This window comes from Myripristis murdjan, chromosome 14, assembly GCF_902150065.1.
Source record: "Myripristis murdjan chromosome 14, fMyrMur1.1, whole genome shotgun sequence".
In the NCBI taxonomy this organism is placed as follows: Eukaryota; Metazoa; Chordata; class Actinopteri; order Holocentriformes; family Holocentridae; genus Myripristis; species Myripristis murdjan.
This window is the reverse complement of record NC_043993.1, coordinates 22,327,220-22,346,979: the sequence shown is the minus strand read 5'-3', so window position 1 is coordinate 22,346,979 and position 19,760 is coordinate 22,327,220. Positions and strand designations below refer to the sequence as shown.

Sequence of the window (19,760 nt, the reverse complement as noted above, 5' to 3'; positions counted from 1 at the left end):
AGTAACGCTGTTTTCTAACCTCCCTCCCCAGTTTTTTCTTCCAGAGGCCATTCTGAAAGAGAGGCTGGATCCAGAAACCCTCGAGTCTCTTGGACTCATAAAGCAAGCCCATCAGTTCAACCAGAAGATTGTAAAAATCAAGACTAAGCTATTGTAAGTAGAGCGTATAATTGAATTAAACAATTCAAGGGTAAATGTAGACATACAAAGAAAAGGTGCAGTGCAGTGGGTTGGGCCTTCACATATTAAAGTGTCGCATAATGCCTGTGCATAATTGTGAAATCTTTTTCCTTACAGTTACAAACAACAGAAGTTTAACTTGCTTAGGGAAGAGAATGAGGGCTATGCCAAGCTAATCACTGAGCTGGGCCAAGACCTCTCAGGCAACATCACCAGCCACCTCGTCCTTGAGAGCATCAAATCCCTGATAGGTATGAAACAGTTGTTGTTTTTATGAATGATTTTGAGAGTGGCTAGACTGAACGTGCTGCTCGTTGGGTGTGTAGCTGAAGTGTGCTGCAAATCTAAAGGACTTTTTTCCCCTTTGTCTGGAATGTTTGATGCTGTTGGATCACTTATGTTTGAGTCTATCCAAAGGAGATCATATCATTCTTCTCCATTTCCTTGTTTCACTTTGTTGCCTGTTGAATCTTTCCACTTCGTCTGCCTGTAGGCTGCTTCAACCTAGACCCAAATCGCGTCTTGGACATTATCTTGGAGGTGTATGAGGGTCGATCTGACCAAGATGAGTTCTTCCTGTCGCTCATCAAGTCCTACATGTGTGAACCACTCACCCTTTGCCACATCCTTGGCTTCAAGTTCAAATTCTACCAGGTGAGAAGAACGGGTCTGGGAAATAAACACAAAGAAAGAAGACAGAATATCTGTCCAGGAGTTATGTATGATGAAAAAGCAGATTTTATATTGCACATTATTTTGCACCAATTGGCCATAATAATGCATTCCAGGACTGTGGATTGATTAAAAATAATTACCTGATTAATCACACAATTGCTGTGATTAATCACAATTAATCCCAGTTGACCCAAAGCTTTAATTCATGGCTATTTAAACATGGCTGGATATTATGTATCTCCTCAGACTATGGAACCATAATATGGAACAGTTCAAGCAGTGGTTAGATCTGGCCTATTTCCTTCTATTTTGTAACAGTTATGTTTGATGCTTAATTACCTAAATGTTTTTCAACACGCTACCATAAATTGCATTTTCAACCTGAAGAATAGTGTTGCACCATTAATTTCCACAAGCACCAAAAATCTAGTAATGACAGTAAAAATAAGAATACTTAAAAGTGTAATTAAAAGCCCATAGTGTTTCTGTTGTGCTTACTGCTTAGTTTGACGAAACTAAGCAATAAGTACCTCTCGCAGCTAACACTGTTCATAGCTGACAGTGCTAATGAAGTTACCCTTGACATATCTGAACAAACCTGACTGTGCTACGATCCAGTAGAGTGCATTGTAACATTTCCAGTGTCAGTCGTGTTTGGAGAGGATTGGCAGCACGCTTCCTTTGTAGTATTAAGTCAGTTAATAAGAGAAAATGAGCATCCACAGGAAGTTAATTAAGGTGCTGTGTAATTTTTTAGAACAATTAATGTCATCATTTTCACAGCTGTAATGCATGTATACTTTTTTCTCATGTCTATCTTCAGGAGCCCAACGAGGAAACTCCTAAGTCACTTTATCACATTGCTGCTGCTCTGCTTCACCACAACCTAATAGAGCTGGAAGATCTCTACGCACATGTAAGGAAAAAGAGACCTCCCTAATTAAAGGGGAATACCACTCACTTTGAGAATCTGAATGCTCTTCTTTCAACCCTAGCAGTTAAAATTTGGCAATATAATTTCAAAAGACCAAAGTTATGAACTGCCAAACCAAGACTAATACCGTGATATCTCCAGGATGCTCACTGTCACTTTGCACACAAAGGATGTCTGAGGTTTTTCAAGGAGGTGGTGCAGCATTATAATAGTAAATTTTTTGCATGGAACACAAAGTTAGTGGTTTTATCCTCCCTTCATCACACATGTAGCTTGTAGAGTCTGGTCCTAGGCTTAAGACTAAACTCTGTGTTATTCCAGCTCATGCCACTGGATGTCACCATCGTAGAAGAACACAAACAAGAGATTTCGGAGGCCAAGCAGATTGCCCGCAAGCTGATCATGGTTGTGGTGCCATCAGAGAAAAGTGAAGACAAGGAAAAAGACAAAGAGAAGGATGAAGAGAAGAATGAGAAGGTATCAGAGAAACATTTCATATAAATATTTCATATATGTTTGATTTCCTTGGCTGTCTGAGAATGTAGATGTTAGTGCACAACATGTTGGTCAGGAAGGATACAAGTTGCCAAAGGATTGAGAGAGATAAATGAAGCAGTGCCATGGAGAAGGAAGCAGGAAATGTGTTAATCCACATTCTGCATCACCTGAAGCCAAGTCAACATGTAGAATCATCACTGGAAATGGATGAGCTCTCAGTAGTCAGCCATATAATGCCTGTTAGGACATTCCCAAATGGAGTCATTGATCCAGCAAACCCAATTACTTTCTTGGAAGAGAGTTGTTGTAAGTTTCGCTTGATGTTTACCTTAAAAGTGCCACTTTTTTCTCTTAAATGTAACTCCAAGGCATGTTTCAGTATAAAAATAGCAGGAAGACTTTTTTGAAATTTCAATAAACCTTTTTCAGAGCAGCCATTTTGAAATGAAAATGAAAAATGAAATGTTACTACTGGGTTCTGTTCTATTTAAATGTACTGGAACCTTTCCAGAGAGCCAACATGAACAAGATCGAAACCCTGTCCCTGATAGACCAAAATGGACCAGAACTTTAATTCATGTCATTAGCAACACCTGTGCTTACTGTGCTATTTCATCTCAAAGTGGCTGCTGTGAAAAAGGCTTAATAGCACACTTTTCCATTATTATTTTACAAAGACAAATGTTCATTAACAAATAAGGAAAATTCCACTGTTTGTGTTATGAAGATGCCAAGACGTGCTTGTTGAGTTTACAAAAGTGTCATAAACGAGGATTCAAATGATATCAAACATGTGGCAGGTTTTAGGGCAAAGTGAAAAGAAAAATTAAAATATTAAACACTGTGTCTGAATATCGTTGGAGTTTAGACTGTGAAAATACATATGAATTAAAGTTCACCCGCTTCAAATCTAATATTAGTAGTTCTGTTACCAGTAAATGGTAAAATTTTTCTCATTGAATAATTATAATTGTCCCATTAACATTGCCCGAGGTATTTGCATTCTCATTTTGTTCACATTTAACTTCAGTAAGCGTAAGACTTTATGTATGAAAATCCTTAGCTGTGATGCTGTCCACTCTGAAGGTGATGGTGAAGATTGCAGTCAGTAGAGCTCCTAGCTCTTGCGACTGCTGTGTTCTAACTGCTGTCTGGAGTCTCACGCTCAAACTTCAGCTCATTAACATAAACACAGACACTCAGTTGCTGCTCATCTCTTTGCCCACAGCCACCTGATAACCAGAAGCTTGGTCTGTTGGAAGCACTGCTCAGGATTGGAGACTGGCACCATGCCCAGAGTATTATGGACCAGATGCCTTCCTTCTATGCCACTTCTCACAAGGCCATCGCACTGGCCCTCTGCCAGCTGGTGCACCTGACTGTGGAGCCTCTGTACCGAAGGTGCCCCACTCCCTGAGATTCACTTAGTGCCCACTGCGTGTAGCTAGAACAAAAAGCATGCAGAACGATACACAAGAGTGCACACTGTAGCTTCACTAATCTCCATAGCAAGATTTTTTTCACTCAAGCACAAATGGAAAACAATACAGGAAAGCAAAACAAAAACTTTACACTATCAGGTGGTGTGGTTCTTACTCACTGGTCTGTACCTTGCAGAGCCGGTGTCCCAAAGGGGGCTCGAGGCTGTGTGATGCGTCCGCTGAGGAACAAAAGGGCACCTCGGCCTGCAGAGAGCTTTGAGGACCTACGCAGGGACACGTTCAGCATGCTCTGCTACCTGGGCCCTCACCTCTCCCATGACCCCATCCTCTTTGCCAAGATCGTGCGTCTAGGCAAGGGCTTCATGAAAGAGGTACAAGGATAATTAAGTTCAATTTTTTTTAAAGCCCAATATCACGTTTTAAAGTTTCAGAGGGATTTACATGCCTGCTAGTTTACAGCAAACGAAACAGGATGGTACCCCCTGACTTTATCTTAATAGCAGGCAAGAAAAAACTAGAAGGACTACAGAGAGAGGAGGCATCTTCATGGCCAGACCGGTGTGCAATAGGTGCCGACCCAGTGAACAAATTGCAAACAATATAGTCTTGATGCAAAGAAAAGACACATAAGTAGACAAAATAAGACGAGAAAAGCAGCAGGAGGCTTTGACAGACAGGCGGCAAGTCACAGCAGCACAGCACAATTTTCAGCTACAGAGCCGCCACAACAGCCATGATGAGGGAGTTGAAGAGGATGGTGGGGATAGGCCAGCGGAGGATTGGGACACCTGGGAGGAAGACGACAGACACACTCAGGGTGCAATGATTAAGTAAAAAGAATATAGTGCATAAATGCATTAATGCAGCAAAGCTGTTGACTGTAGAAGACACAGGAGTCAGCAGGACCATGCAAGGCACAGAAAGTCATACTAGTGACCTAAAGTTGGGAGCCACAGTCATGCAGGGCAATGGTTATCATCCGCTCACGCAGACAGAGGAGAATGGGTTAGTTACATAAAATAACATTGTCACAACTGAGAGGAAAGAGAAGAGGAGAGAGACTGAGAGACAGCTAACCTGGCAGGAACTAAACTACTACAGGAACTAACAACTAAACTAAAATAAGACAGGAGAGCCTAGAGGCAGAGACTGAGTCTCCCTTTGTGGTCAAATCGAAATTCTGTCTGTAAGCTAAAGAAAGCAAATACGTCTTTGGCTTTAAAGTCATGAAGGGGTCTGATTAAGTCAGATAGGTAGGCTGGCACAAGCCCATGTAGACTCTTATGAGTCAATAAAAGGACTTTAAAGTCTGCCTTGGCATGAATTGGGAGCCAATGAAGGGCAGCAGCATTCTGGACCAGCTGAAGGCTTTGGTTCTAAAGGCAGGCAGACCAGAGTGCACAGCACTACAGTAGTTGAGGCAAGAGGTTACAAATGCATGAACAATAGTTTTTACATTAGCCGTACTTGGCATGGGTCTAATTTTAGTGATGTTGTGGAGGTGATAAAAAGCCCTTTCAGTATTGTTTTTGATTTTTAGCTGTAGTGTCTTGAGAGATAATGCAGCGGCCAAAATGTAGGTGAAGATCACTAAAAAGATGCCTATGGGTAGGGGCACCAGTGACCAGCATTTCAGACTTGCCACCAGTCAGCATGAGGAAATCTGGAGACATCCAAAATTTAGTAGCATACACACATGCATCAGGGTTAGCCAGTGTACTCTCACTTTACAAATTGAGTGCATCTTATTTGTACTTGTGCTCTTATTTTTTTTTTTCTGTGCTTCTCAGTACCAAAGTGATGGTCGAGCTGATGGTAAAGACAAAATGGTAAGTCACAAAACTGTGTTGACCCCAAGAACAATAGGAGAGTGCTGCAGATGAATGCTCTAGAGAGTAAACAGTATTAATATGCTTTAATTTACTTTGCTGGTATGTAGTGTTGGGTGAGAACTCAATGTTATTGTTTATTGTCTTTCTGTAATCATATCATGATGACAATAGTGATTTTGGAGTACTGTGAAAAAATTCTGATGAATTTGTGTGACATTTGGCTAAATTAAACATTAATTTGTGTGTCTGTGAGCACCTTATTCATGTTAATGTGCACCCCATTCATTACAGGAAACACTGCTGAGTTGTTTCCTGAGCATTGCCGACCAGGTGCTACTCCCCTCTCTCTCTCTGATGGAGTGCAATGCTTGCATGTCTGAAGAACTGTGGGGTCTCTTCAAACTCTTCCCCTACCAGCACAGGTGAGAGATACATACACACACCCACACATGTATCACACTCTACATGTGGCAGTGTGTAATTGAGCTGTCAGTGTGTCAGTAAAACCCCACAGGCAGTGCTCCAGGAAAGTGTTTACCAGTTGACTAGAAAAGAGCAGGACACACAGGAAATCTGTCAACCTCGGCTCTCAAAAGTACCTTTGACTATTTAAAATGCATTTGTCTATACGACATGCAACAAAACATCTTTTCTTCTGAGCACCGCAGCAATATTTTTTATATAGTCTTTGAATGTTTTGGCACACTACTGATGAAGAGAGGGACTGACATTTCGAAAGGTTTTGTTTCACTTGTGCTTGTTTGTGTCAGCTTTAGAACTGCAGCTAATGCTAATTTTCGTGACAAAAAATTTGTTAATTATTAACCTAACAACTAATCAATGAATTGATTAGATGTTAGATTCATAAAATACCAGAAAATTGTGAAAAATGTTGATCACAATTTTCCACAAGGTGACATCTTCAAATATCTTGTCCCAACCAAGAGTACACAACCCAAAGATATTTAGTTAACTGTCATAGAGGACTAAAGAAACCAGAAAATATTCTTATTTGAGAAGCTTTAATTGAATAATTTCAATATTTTCACTCAAAAGGATTAATTGATTATCAAAATTGTTGACGGCAGATGGCAGCGCTTCCTGACCTGGTTCCTCTGTACTCAGCCAAACAAACAGAGTGTGTGTGTGTGTGTGTGTGTGTGTGTGTGTGTGTGTGTGTGTGTGTGTGTGTGTGTGTGTGTGTGTGTGTGTGTGTGTGTGTGTGTGTGTGTGTGTGTGTGTGTGTGTGTGTGTGTGTGTGTGTGTGTGTGTGTGTGTGTGTAAGAGAGAATCGTGGGGTGGGGGTCTAGAGGTTGGGGGGGGAGGGGGGGGAGGGGGGTGTTTTTAACATGTAAAGCACTTTGTGCTACATTCCATGTATGAAAAGTGCTCTACAAATAAAGTTTGATTTGATTTGATTTAAATATAATAGTTGGCAACTAATCAATGATTTGACTGATTGTTGCAGCAGTCAGCTTGTGATGGCTAATAATGTAATGTAATTACTTCACTATATGTACAATAAGTCATGTGTCAGAGGACTGATTTGATGATATGAATTGAATAGACAAGTTGTGCAGCTCATATATCTGCACTGTGAAAGTCTGCGTGTCTTACAGTGGAGTGCTGTTTGTGCTGAATTTGAGACGTCTTAAGGACTCTAAGTGTTTTTTTGACGTTAAATTGCTCAAAAAGTGATAACAAGCTGCTAAATCTGATTTTCGAGAGTCTGTCAGCTGTGAAAAAGCAGCACTTGTATATAACTGAAATGCTGAAGGCAAATGAGCTAGTCACTCTGCTGTCAGACAAAAAAATTACATGATCACAATCAAACTTTATTATCATAGCTTCCCATGACTACTTGACAAGTCAAGGACTGCTTTGAGTGAGCGTGTACCCCTTAAAATTAGTAAAAAAAAAAAAAAAAATCAACAACAACAAAAAACACGTCTTAATTACAAATGATCTTAAATTGATTCTCATGAAGCTCTCACCGACTAAGTATGATTTTGAATTACAGTTGCATCTTTAATCCAGTGTTCTTGTTAGTGTATTTAAGTCTCCTGTTTGAGTCTCCAGCAATGTCCTGTCAGTGTCTTTGAGTGCTGCCTCGGTAAATTCTCACCACAATCTAACTCTCTGCTCCCACAGGTACCGGTTATATGGGCAGTGGAAGAACGAGACGTATTCCAGCCACCCGCTGTTGGTGAAGGTCAAAGCTCAAACTGTGGACAGGGCCAAATACATTATGAAGTAAGTCACTTTGCAGGGCTCACTGTACCGTTCCTTGTCACATAACTCATCTGTCTCTAATATTTACCTTTGGCATCTTGTGTTGACCTTGGCTGTTTTTCAAATCCAAGAAACACCAAGGCAATACTAGTGACCTTGCAGAAAACTCTCTTCCCAAGTTGTCTTCGAGAGAACAAACTTTCCGACAGTGTGAGCACAGTGAACACGTCATTGTTAGATTGGCTGTGTGCCTGACATTGTGTATGTGATCAATTAAAACGCACAGCTGTTTATTTTCCCATCTGTTTCATTGGGCTGTGAAGTACAGGCCATTGAGCTGCTTAGACATGATGTGTCATTTTTGTGATGAACCTAAGGGCTTCCCATTTGTTGTCATCAGCTGAGTCACAATCCGATGAATCCTTGGTTGCCAAGAAAACTCATGGGATAAATAACCATTCTCCATAGAAATGGAATTGACTACAACTGGTATTGTTTATGAGATTCTACAGTCGCTAATGGGCCAGGCAGCCATCTTTGGGGAACTACTTGAACAACCTTGATATTTCCATAATAATGCACATCAAAATGTGCATTATTAAAATTATTGGTAATGGAAGATACTGTATCTGCACTGATGATTTGAACAAAGATTGATTTTGGACACAAGTTGTTGTGGCTCATATTACTGACGTCTTAATGTTGTAATTAGCCAGCACTTTCAGGATCCTTTCACTTTACCAAATCTTCAGCAAAGCGACGCCAATCTCTACTGCTCTAGTTTAAGGTAACATTAAACCAGCAATTAATTATAGTTATTCTATCAGCTAATCCTAATCAGCTGTTTTATTGTTAACAGATGTTGTTACATATCATTATGGCAGTGCCGCTAACCTGTTAGGTAGGCCTAAGTCTTCCAAACAACTTCCAAACAATTTTGTTTGTCTACTACTTCATAATTCAATTTCTTAGACCTGTGACAACCAAAGAAGTTTTCCATGAGCTGTGCATCAGGCCTTCACCAGCATAAACAAACTCATTTGCTGAAGTGTTGACATCAGTGAATGCAGGACAACTGTTGCTTTGGCAAGGGAAACAACCCAGAAATACATTGGCCTGCCACGAACTGCAGGCCCATGCCAATTCTACTGAATTTAATTTCTGTGCCATCCTCTGTCTTCAGTGTTTTTAAATCGTACTGCTCTTTGACTCCACCAGCACACCCTGACTGCCCTCACAACTTTACCATAATCAGTAGTGAGGTAGTTTGGTTAGTGGAGGACTGCAAATATCTTGGAATCATTCTGAAAAATAAACTCCTCTTTGAACGCCACCATCTGTAAACGCTGCCAGCAGAAGCTTTCTGCCGCCCAGAATATCAAGCACCTCTCTGTTGCACCCCACCCACTGCTCCTCCTTTATAGAAGCATTGTAGACCTTGTCGTCCTCTACCACTCCATCTGCTGTTTCTCCACGCTGCCAGTCACAGACAGGAACAAACTCCTCAGAATCACATGAACAGCCTCAGAGATCTTTGGACCTTCATTCCCAATCTCACAGATGCACACAGAGCACTCACTGAAGCTAGTTTTGGCAGAGGCTTTGTGCTCTGTGTCATTACAGCCCTGATCAAGCTGTCTCACCATGACAACAGAGTCCTGCCTCAGACGGGGTGCTCAGTGGGTCACCCCATAAAGTATGCACCTTGTTGATGAATTTTTGATTTGTTCTTATTTCCAGGTTATCAGTGAAGGTCAGTCAGTGCTAGTGTTTATTAACTGTTAAGATAAATATGTTTGAAAGAACCATATATTCTCAAATATTTATCTCAACCAGATGTAGTAGATAAAATGATTTACACACTACACGGAATAATGTAAAGAGAGTAACTGTTTAGAACAAGGGAAGGAAACCAGTAACATTCCTGGGGCCATATTCATAAAGCTTCCTAGTACAAAGAGTTGCTCCTAGTGATGAAATTCAAAGAAAATCCTTAGAATTCTGATGTTTTCTAAGAATTTCCCCCTACAGTCAAGACTAGATCCTGGTAAAGATGCGTTGTTTACAAAGCATCTTAGCCATGATTAGAGCTCCTAAGGTGAAGAAAACCTGTTAGGATTAGGGAGGAGGGCTTTTAAGAGTTCTTAGAGTTTCTTAAGCAGTGGAGTAAATGGTTGAATGACAAAGAGGTATGCGGAATATTCTCCAAAAAAAGCTGAATGACAGGGAGTTAATGAAACGCTACAGATTAGATTATGCAAGGATAATGTTTGTGGTCAATCCCATTAGAGATGCGCTCACATCTCCCACCAAACACTATATTGGCAGAAATGAAAGTGATTACAGCACTTATTTGGCAACCGGAAAAATGCAACCGTGCAGCAGTCATGACTTGGGTCTCTCACAACCTTCCATTAGCAGAGTGATCACACAAACAATTACAGCGCTTTCACAGCCTCATATTGTGATGCAGTAATTTTCCACAGGATGTCCACACCGTGCAGACTCACAAAAGGGCATTCACGGACATTGTGGGCTTCCCCGGTGTTGTAGGTCTAAATGATGGGATGCACATCAGTGTTATCTGAGCTGAGCCATTTTCCCCCTGTTAATATAAAATAGACAAGGTGCCAAAATTACCAGCATGATAAATACATGTAATCAAATAAATATAACAACTGTTGGCATGTGAATAGGCCTGTAGTCCTCTGTTTTCAAACATCTTGTAGATTACTTTTAAAACATGGCTTACAAAAAGACATTTTCATTACACATAATAGTAATCCTAATAGAGACTAACTTCTATGCTTAGGCCTATCGATTTTACTGTCTATTTTTAAGAATGTGTCACATTTTAAAAGAATGTGTCACACCTAGCAAGGGGGTCAACCACACCTCCTCACCAAAATAAAAGGTACTTTCAGATCAGAGTTGCTCTTAGAATTTTTGAAATGTTTAGTCTAAATTCGGAGTTCTGAGAGTATTCTCAGAAAGTTTGTTAATATGGCCCCTCGTCTGTTTTTTGTTGTGAAATGGCAGATGCACAGCTTGTTCTCTAATGTGCTACTGTTTTGCAAACTTTTGAAATGCAAATTTAAAAGGTCTTTCTGTAAATGGGAAACGTGTGTGTGTGTGTGTGTGTGTGTGTGTGTGTGTGTGTGTGTGTGTGTGTGTGTGTGTGTGTGTGTGTGTGTGTGTGTGTGTGTGTGTGTGTGTGTGTGTGTGTGTGTGTGTGTGTGTGTGCGCGCGCGCAAAAGCAAATCAGGAGTGGGTCACAAGTCCTCAACAGGTCGGGTTAGATTGAGGGTGCCTGCGAGCTAATCCAGCCAGTCAACTTGAGTCGCTTTGCCATCACCATGCCATGCCGTGTTAATGTCTAGAGGACACAAGAACACATGCTTTGAGAACAGCCCCTTGTTTTTCCCCAGCAAAACACATATCACTGTTTTGGAGTGACAGGATAAACAGCATGCTGACATTTTTTAATGTTTTGCTTGTTTCCACCTGAGCTGTATATTGAGTGACAATTGAACTTGAACAATAAAAAAGATAGGATTCAGAATACAGTTTCGTGTGCTTGGCAGTTATCCTAGCACCATTCAGCTGTTAAAGAAATCGGTGACAATATTTTCATCATCAGCTTGACAACCATACAAAAGCTTTCCAAATGCTGTGAGTCTTACAGAAGTGACAGTCTTTGCTTACCATTCTCATTGCATCTTCCTTGTGCTTTTAATCTGCAACTCCTTCTTTTTCTTGCTTGCTTTCTTTTTTCCCAGGCGTTTGACCAAAGAGAATGTGAAACCATCTGGAAGGCAGATTGGCAAGCTGAGCCATAGCAATCCTACCATCCTTTTTGATTATGTAAGTTGTTATTATTTTGTGGTCTTAAACATGCACTGATGTTAGTCTTCCTTTATGTGATGTCATTAAACTACAAAGCCAAGCTGTAGTCATTTTTTGGCAGCAAAATTGGAAAACAAGCAAGGTGCTACAGCACATGACTAACAAAAGCCATGCATATTTGGGTGTACCAACTGGCCCCAGATAACTTTCCGTGCATGTTTAGTCTATTACAGGGAAATAATTGCATGGCTTCTTCCTCTTTTGTGACTGTCTTGCAACAAATAACCAACATGAAAATATACTGAAGCAAAATTAAACCAGCCAGGAGACAACATATACTAGAAACAGAAATATTCATTCTACACTCCCATAAAAACTGAAGTAGCTCTGTGTCCTGGGCATTGCCTACATATATAGGTCCGCCTACATATAATGTATTCATGGGTAAAAGTAAGACATTCCCATGGACCTTAACTAGACAGTCCTTGTCTTTTTTGTGTTTTAATCAAACATTTTATCAAATGAGTGATAAAATATTTGCAGTTATTACATCAGGTGTAGTTGTAGTGAACAATGGAAGCACATGACAAAAACAGTGTATTATGATAACACACTGAGTATAGGAACTGAAATTGCCATTTTTTGATAAAGGTAAAATATGCGGCAAAATCTCACTATAAATGAAGTATTGTGGTACTACAGAGATGCCCTGGCTTGCAAATTATATTCCCCAGACATAAGGAAACATGTTTGGCTGGTATAGACCCAGCAAAAATCACATCTTTCTTTCTTTCTTTCTTTCTGCACATTTATTTTCAGTGAAAATGAAAATTGATGCAAAAATTGCCATTCTCACTAAAATCATGTCACTGTCGCAGTATCTGTCAGAATAACTGCCCTAGTCCATAACTGCGACTGCCATTGTTCCATATTAGCCATATATTGTGCATAGTAAGCCACATAAATTTTGCTCATGCAGCAGTTGTCAAAGATGGATCAACATAATTTTGTCTCTGATCTCTATGCTGTCAACATCTTTTCCCTATTGTGCTACTAAACCTTTTTTTCCCCTCCCAGATTCTGTCTCAAATTCAGTGGTACGACAACCTCATCGGTCCAGTGGTGGACTCCTTGAAATACCTCACATCCCTCAACTATGACGTCTTGGCCTGTATCCTTCATTGATAATGATGCAACAACTGGGGTCAGGGGGGCTCTCTGGTTTGCTGGGTTGTTTGCTTAACTCTGTCTTTAGATTGCATCATTGAGGCTCTGGCCAACCCTGAGAAGGAGAAGATGAAGCATGACGACACCACCATCTCCTCCTGGCTTCAAAGTATGTTTCCTGGCAGTGAGGTTCATGTAAATGGGTGCTGTTGTCTTGTAGCTGTGTCATACCAATTGTTTACTATCAAAAAGAAAATGTTGAATTTGAATGAGCCCATCCTTTTCACTGATGTGTGGCTATTCCTCTTGTCTACCAAGGCCTGGCAAGTCTATGTGGAGCTGTGTTCAGAAAATACCCGATTGAGTTGGCTGGCCTCCTTCAGTATGTGACCAATCAGCTGAAAGCAGGAAAAAGGTAAGCAGGTCCAGACCAACAAGGTGTCAGGACATCATGACTGTCATGCAGGGAGTAATCCCACACAGTCATTGGGTTAGTCACGTCCCTGAGTTTGTTCACTGTTAGTACTGAAATAATCTGTCGATTAGTCAGTTAACTGACTGAGTTAGCTAATTGAAAAATGGAAATCTGCCTTGTCAAGATAATTGTTGACAATATGAAGTTTTTGAAGTTAAGTGTAACTGGACAGTTGAACAAACGAGGGCTGTAGTCAACCAAAGAAAATCTTGGTCGACTAAAGTCCTGAAATTTCGACCAAAAGTCGACTAATCGGGGGGCGGTGGGAATACAAAAAAAAAATTAGTATTTTTATATTAATCAACTGGACAGTAGCCTACCTGGTAGCCTTGTCCGCCTAAATGAATTATAAATAAACATAAACAACTAGTATTTGCAGTATATTAAATCGTTTTTGACCTAATTATTTTTGCACTGAATGACCATACTTGCCAACTCTCCCGATTCACACAGGAGACTCCCGATTTTTAACCCTATCTCCCGCAATCCTTCCGGTCAGTAATTTCTCCCACTAATCTCCCGATTTTACAGTGAAGGAAACAAGTCAGATTGTAGGAGGTATATGTCGCAGTATCTGGCCATAGCTGCCAACACTCCCATTTTTCCCAGGTTTCTCCCGTATTTTAGACGGGATGAACTGGGTCTCCTGGATTTTACTACTCAAATGTTGGCAGGTATGCTGAATGACACACTCGTGTCGGTCGGCTCTGACAGCGTTGCATCACTTGCATCTACGCAATATCATAGCCTATGATTTCCGTCTATGTCAAGCTGCCGTCGTCACGGGTGTGTGCGCCTGCAGTTATAAAACGATTAGACTAAAACTTTGAAATATGCCAATTCTGATATCAGGGTATCCGCGGGGTCTTGAAAAGTATTAAAAGGTGATAAATCAATTTTGGGAAAATTAAGACCCTTAAAAAGTATTAAAAAGTCTTATCACGGCTTTATAAAGTCTTAAATTTTGAAAGTATTTTTTCTGAATTAGCTGTCCAAGAGTTTGATTCCCAAAAACATCGTAAAAGTTTGTGAATTTATTCATTTTTATTAAAAAAACAAAGATGAACAGGTACATAAAAAACTAGGCTATTGTGGGTGCGTTTGTAAATTGTCTCTGAGAGCACCAGAGCAAGCGGCCGGGTGGAAATTCAGAAGCACAAAGTACACTCTGGCGCTCCCAGTGCACATTACGAACGCACTGAAATGTTACATGAATCCATGCGTTCAACTTAACTAGGGCCGAATCGCGGAAGGAATCGTGGAATTAGCCAAATAAAAAGGAATCTATTTTTAACACAGAATTTGACATAATTTGAATGAAATGCTGTTTTTGTGTGGAATATGAATGTAAGTCTGGGGAAAATTGGAGGGAAGCAAATCTGGGTGGCACAACCCCTCCAGTCATTTCACCTGCACCACCAAGAAAAATGACAACACCTGCACCGGCACCGTACGAGTCCAAAAGGCAGAGACAATGTCCAGGCTACAGCAGCGCACTGACATAGATTGTGTAACAAAGCGAAGAGTTGCCACTCCGCGCTATTTTCACTGGCTAACAGCGGCACACTGGCTTAGCTTGTCTATTCAGAGAAGAGGTATCACTTTGGCTTATTTTTCAATCTATGTTATCACATGCATACTACTGCTCATTCACACAGGCATACTACTGCTCATGGTAGTTGAATTGTTAGGTCCATTTGATAATTAATTTACATTTTTAAAACAAATAACAATTTAGCATCTACTCCTTCAAGATAATTTATTATGTTCTACAACTCATAAACATACACTAACACTACATACCGAGTGTTTGAGCAACATATCTCCTCTGGGCTACAAAAGATCCGTGGTAAAAAGTACTCCATTAAAAAATATTGAAAGGGTCTTGAAAAAATCTTAAAAAGGTATTAAAATTAACGTCAAGATTGCTGCATATACCCTGGATATGTTTATACTCAAAACTGACGGAGCAACCTAACACAGACATGTTAGCTTACCGTTTTAGGTCATTAAATGTTCTTAATTAAGCAAATATTCGGAAAACCAGGCCTAATTTTTTCTTCAATTCATAACATACGGGCCTACCTATCTGTCTATCTGTCTCTGCCAGTGGGTTGGGCTAATCCAAAACAAGGGAGGGTGTTCTGAAGACAGACTGTTACCTGTGAAACAGGGTGTTCTGAAAACACCCCATTAGCACTTAGTGCTTTACTCCTGATAAAATGAACATGGCAAATAATCGACCAATCAGATTTTGGTCAACCAAGAACGTATCAACCAATATATCAACCAGTCGACTAACAGACTACAGCCCTAGAACAAACAATGTTCATCTTCAAAAATAGCAATGGGTGCAAAACAAATGTAACATGCGGCAACCACAAAGGTCTTACTCAGGCTTGAGTCTTTTTTTTTTTTTTTTTTTTTTTCATTAAAGGCGCAATAAGCAATCTTCCTTGGCAATGATGTTTTCCTCCAAGTATTCTTCACATTTTGCGAGGTCAGGTACTTCAGATGAAAATGAGTTAACTACTGCAATGTCTTGTGGTTCCTGTCCATTAAAACCACAAGCAAACTGAGGATATTTCAGAAAGCCCAAAGGCTGCTAAATAAATTGCTAGCACAGCAGCTTTGGAAGAAAAAAAGTCACTAAAGAGGTTGATGATAAGGTCTAATCAATGATCCTGTCTATGCTCCTTTTTTTTCTCCTTGTAACCTTTGTGTAGATCATGTTCTGTCATACAGTTGAGGGTGCTGTGAGTTTTGCTCGTGCAGTTCTGTCAGGTATTGCTGACATGATAACAGAAGAGCCCTCTGATCTAGAGGGAGGCAGCAGGCTGAAATAAATAATATCATGCTTCTACTCTGGCAGTGGTGGAAGCAAGCCATGTTCTGCTTTCTCCCCATCACGTCACAGCTGCTGTTTCTGGAGGTAGCCAGGCTGCTGTTGTATGTACACTGAAAACTACAGAGGCTTCAGCAGTATCCACCTACTGTCTGCAAGCACCTGAAGAGATTCATTTTGGTCTGGGATGTAACATTTGTTTTTAGTATCTTGGTGGAACAATGCTTTCTATGAAATGGACTTAAATTGCATGATAAAACCTTCAGTATTCGTTGTTTCGGATCACTTGCAAACTTTGAGACTAAAGCCTGGCACCAGAGGACTGCACTGGGATTGGGATCCTGTGGGACCCAATGCAAATCTCGCTGGAGCGAGCAGTGTTAACTTTGCTGTAGGTGGGAGCAGGCAGTCACAAAATAAATTGAAGGTCCTGGGATTTAGCTGGTGCTAATCAGAAGGATGGAGTCAACAAATTAAGTTGTATCAATAAACTTCAGGCTTTCCCTCCACCCCAACCTTTTTTTTTTTTTTTTTTTTTGCAAAAATGGCTGATTTTTAGGGTTGTGGGTGTCAAAATTTTGTCAAAATTTTGTATCACTGTTCAAGCCTTGGATCAGCCACATCCATGTCCTACACCAACTTAAAATGACAGCAAAATGACATTGATTTCAGTGACAGTAGATCATATAAACATCTTGACAATTAAATCAAGTGTAAGAAAAGCATCGAATGTCAAATTTTCTACATTGTAATATACTTACAGTTTTAAATTCTTAAACTGTGTTTCTTTCAGTGTTTAAGAAGGTCACAGTACAATTTGACACCCTATCTATCTATATCTGACTCTTGTACCATGTTGGGGTTTTAAAATTGCATGTAGAAATGTTACCTTCTGTTTCTTGCCTTCTCTCTGTCTGCGTTCTTGTAGTTATCATTACTTTTTTGTTTGTTTTACATGTTACAAAAATGTTCTTTATGCTCTGTGTCCCTCCTCCTGCAGTTTTGACCTGCTGATCCTGAAAGAGGTGGTGCAGAAAATGGCGGGCATTGAGATCACAGATGAGATGACCTCAGAGCAGTTGGAGGCCATGACAGGAGGGGAGCAACTCAAAGCTGAGGTGCAGACTCTACCATAGTTAACTTTCCCTAATGCAAATGTCTACCACACATCTCCAAGATCCCTCATTTCATGTCATTGATGTGGTGGCTTTTCCACAGGGCGGCTACTTCGGCCAGATTCGAAACACTAAGAAATCGTCTCAGCGTCTGAAAGATGCACTGCTGGACCATGAATTGGCTCTGCCGCTGTGTCTCCTAATGGCCCAGCAACGCAACGGTGTAGTTTTCTTAGAGGGTGGAGAGAAACACCTCAAACTAGTCGGCAAGCTCTATGACCAGGTACACACCCTCCCTGCATATCTTTATCTTTCATCTTCTCTTTTTTATATATATGAATTAGTAGTAGCTATATCAGTGATCAGTTGGAAAATACAGGTGACTGTTCTCCTTTGTCCGCCTGCAGTGTCATGACACATTAGTGCAGTTTGGTGGTTTTCTGGCCTCCAACCTGAGCACAGAAGACTACATCAAACGAGTTCCTTCTATTGATGTCCTCTGTAACCAGTTCCACACACCACATGATGCTGCCTTCTTCCTCTCTCGGCCCATGTATGCCCATCAAATTCTGGTGAGTTGAGAACCCTGCTATCTGCAAGGGCTTCAGTGTATGAATTCACATCCCTCTGTCTTACACAGCATTGCATTGGCACATCATTGCAATAAGCACATTTCAGTCACAACAGTTGATCACTGAGAAAGGTTGAAGTCATTTATCTCAAAGACACTGATAAGGTATTGATTTTATTCAGACATATTTTAATTCTAATGTGGGAAGGTTGTTTTAATGGCATTTTCACACAATTCTGCTTTTTCCCACATAGTTGTGGTTGTGAAAATGTGCAACCCACATCATGCACTCCTCTTTTCTCAACTTTGGAAAGTCCTCCTCTTTGCCTAAAACAGAGCAAGGTGTGCAGCACTTTTTCTAAACTGACTGCTTTTGGCTTGACTAGTTTTGGCACTAGCTGTCTTGAAAATACATTTTAAAAAAGCCACTAGGGAGTTGGAGGGGAAAAAAAAGAATGTGTGAAAATGTCCTGGAACTGCCAACACAGAGCATGTCTCGTCAAAGTCTTTATGGATTGAAAGTAGGCACTTGGCGATTAAGCCGTTAATAGACAAAAATCTCAGGCAATAGATAACTTTCCACAGTTTCTGTGCAACTGTGGAAAGTTTGGAAATAATGGGAAATTCATGTGAAAATTTTGGGAATTACATTTAGTATTAAAAAAATAATAATGGTGCGCAGTCATGATGCACAAAACTACACATTTTATGTTGTCAGCTCACTGTAATTTTTTTTTTTTTTTTTATCTTTTTTATTGTACATCATTTCTCATTTCATGCAATTAGTGTACATTAAATTTAACATGAACTAAATTCTTCAAATCCAGTCAAGAAGTTGAGGTCTTGGGTTTAAAAAAAAAAGGAAAGAAGGCTTAATTGCAGTAAATGCAGGAATCCCTCAATTTCTACACACAGTCCAAGTACGACGAGCTGAAGAAAGCTGAGAAAGGCAACCGACAGCAGCAGAAGGTACACAAGTACGTGGCAGCCTGTGAGCAGGTGATGTCACCGGTGCATGAGGCCGTGGTGTCCCTCCATCCGCCCAGGGTGTGGGATGACCTCCGCCCTCAGTTCTACGCCACCTTCTGGTCCCTCACCATGTACGACCTGGCTGTGCCACACGCTGCGTACGAGCGTGAGGTCAACAAGCTCAAGGCCCAGATCAAGGCCATCGAGGAGAACCCAGAGATAGTGAGTCGTCCGTCCACAGCTAACACCACACCACTTAGTTCCAAAAATTACACCACTTTACTGTAATGCAGCTTTTAACACCAGGAAAAGACAAACACTTATTGCCATATCACAATATTACAATACCGAACATCCTAGACAATATCCAGTTTCATATTAGCATATCAGTGGACTATCAATATCACCCAACCCTGCTAAGTTACCACTTCATTCCATTGTACTTGCACCACAAATCATTTTTAGTGGTTTTGAAGTGATCTTGCTTTTCTTCCTCTGTAGCCTTTAAATAAGAAAAAGAAAGAGAAAGAGCGCTGCACAGCCCTGCAGGACAAGCTTCAGGAGGAGGAGAAGAAGCAGCTGGAACACGTCCAGAGGGTCCTGCACCGCCTCAAACTGGAGAAAGACAACTGGTTGTTGGCCAGTAAGTACTTCAGTGGCCATGTCAGTAAATTGACGTTGATGGCTATAGTAGTACGGGTTTTTGGCTGGCTAAGGTTACCAGGCAGCAGAAATTTTCACAGTGCTGCTCAGTGCTGTAACTTGTCAGTAGAGACAGGAAAAAGACACAGCACCCTGACAAGAATTGAGGCAAGAGGACATTAAAGCATGTGGCATTCTCCCGGTGAACGTTGCTAAACCTGGAATTATCATGCACCCCATATGATCAGATAGAGCCAAAACCTATAAAACGCAGCTGTAAATGACTCTGATCCCAAAATTCAGCGCCTTCCAAATGCAACATAATGCATGTACAATT

The 19,760-nt window shown here is 40.6% G+C and overlaps 1 protein-coding gene across 3 annotated transcripts in view; it reads left to right on the top strand.

Moving 5' to 3' along the window:
• Positions 1 to 19,760, top strand: part of thoc2 (THO complex 2) — a 42,791-nt gene that overhangs the window by 7,981 nt on the left and 15,050 nt on the right. For all 3 annotated transcript variants that reach the window (XM_030068557.1, XM_030068556.1, XM_030068559.1), the window contains exons 6-24: positions 32 to 153; positions 298 to 431; positions 674 to 834; positions 1,679 to 1,771; positions 2,111 to 2,266; positions 3,516 to 3,688; positions 3,905 to 4,100; positions 5,520 to 5,558; positions 5,853 to 5,983; positions 7,713 to 7,814; positions 11,573 to 11,657; positions 12,717 to 12,810; positions 12,895 to 12,975; positions 13,125 to 13,221; positions 17,127 to 17,244; positions 17,345 to 17,524; positions 17,649 to 17,813; positions 18,728 to 19,003; positions 19,283 to 19,424. In XM_030068557.1, the coding sequence (XP_029924417.1) occupies positions 32 to 153; positions 298 to 431; positions 674 to 834; positions 1,679 to 1,771; positions 2,111 to 2,266; positions 3,516 to 3,688; positions 3,905 to 4,100; positions 5,520 to 5,558; positions 5,853 to 5,983; positions 7,713 to 7,814; positions 11,573 to 11,657; positions 12,717 to 12,810; positions 12,895 to 12,975; positions 13,125 to 13,221; positions 17,127 to 17,244; positions 17,345 to 17,524; positions 17,649 to 17,813; positions 18,728 to 19,003; positions 19,283 to 19,424 (2,545 nt within the window). The remainder of the gene's footprint in view (positions 1 to 31; positions 154 to 297; positions 432 to 673; positions 835 to 1,678; positions 1,772 to 2,110; positions 2,267 to 3,515; positions 3,689 to 3,904; positions 4,101 to 5,519; positions 5,559 to 5,852; positions 5,984 to 7,712; positions 7,815 to 11,572; positions 11,658 to 12,716; positions 12,811 to 12,894; positions 12,976 to 13,124; positions 13,222 to 17,126; positions 17,245 to 17,344; positions 17,525 to 17,648; positions 17,814 to 18,727; positions 19,004 to 19,282; positions 19,425 to 19,760) is intronic.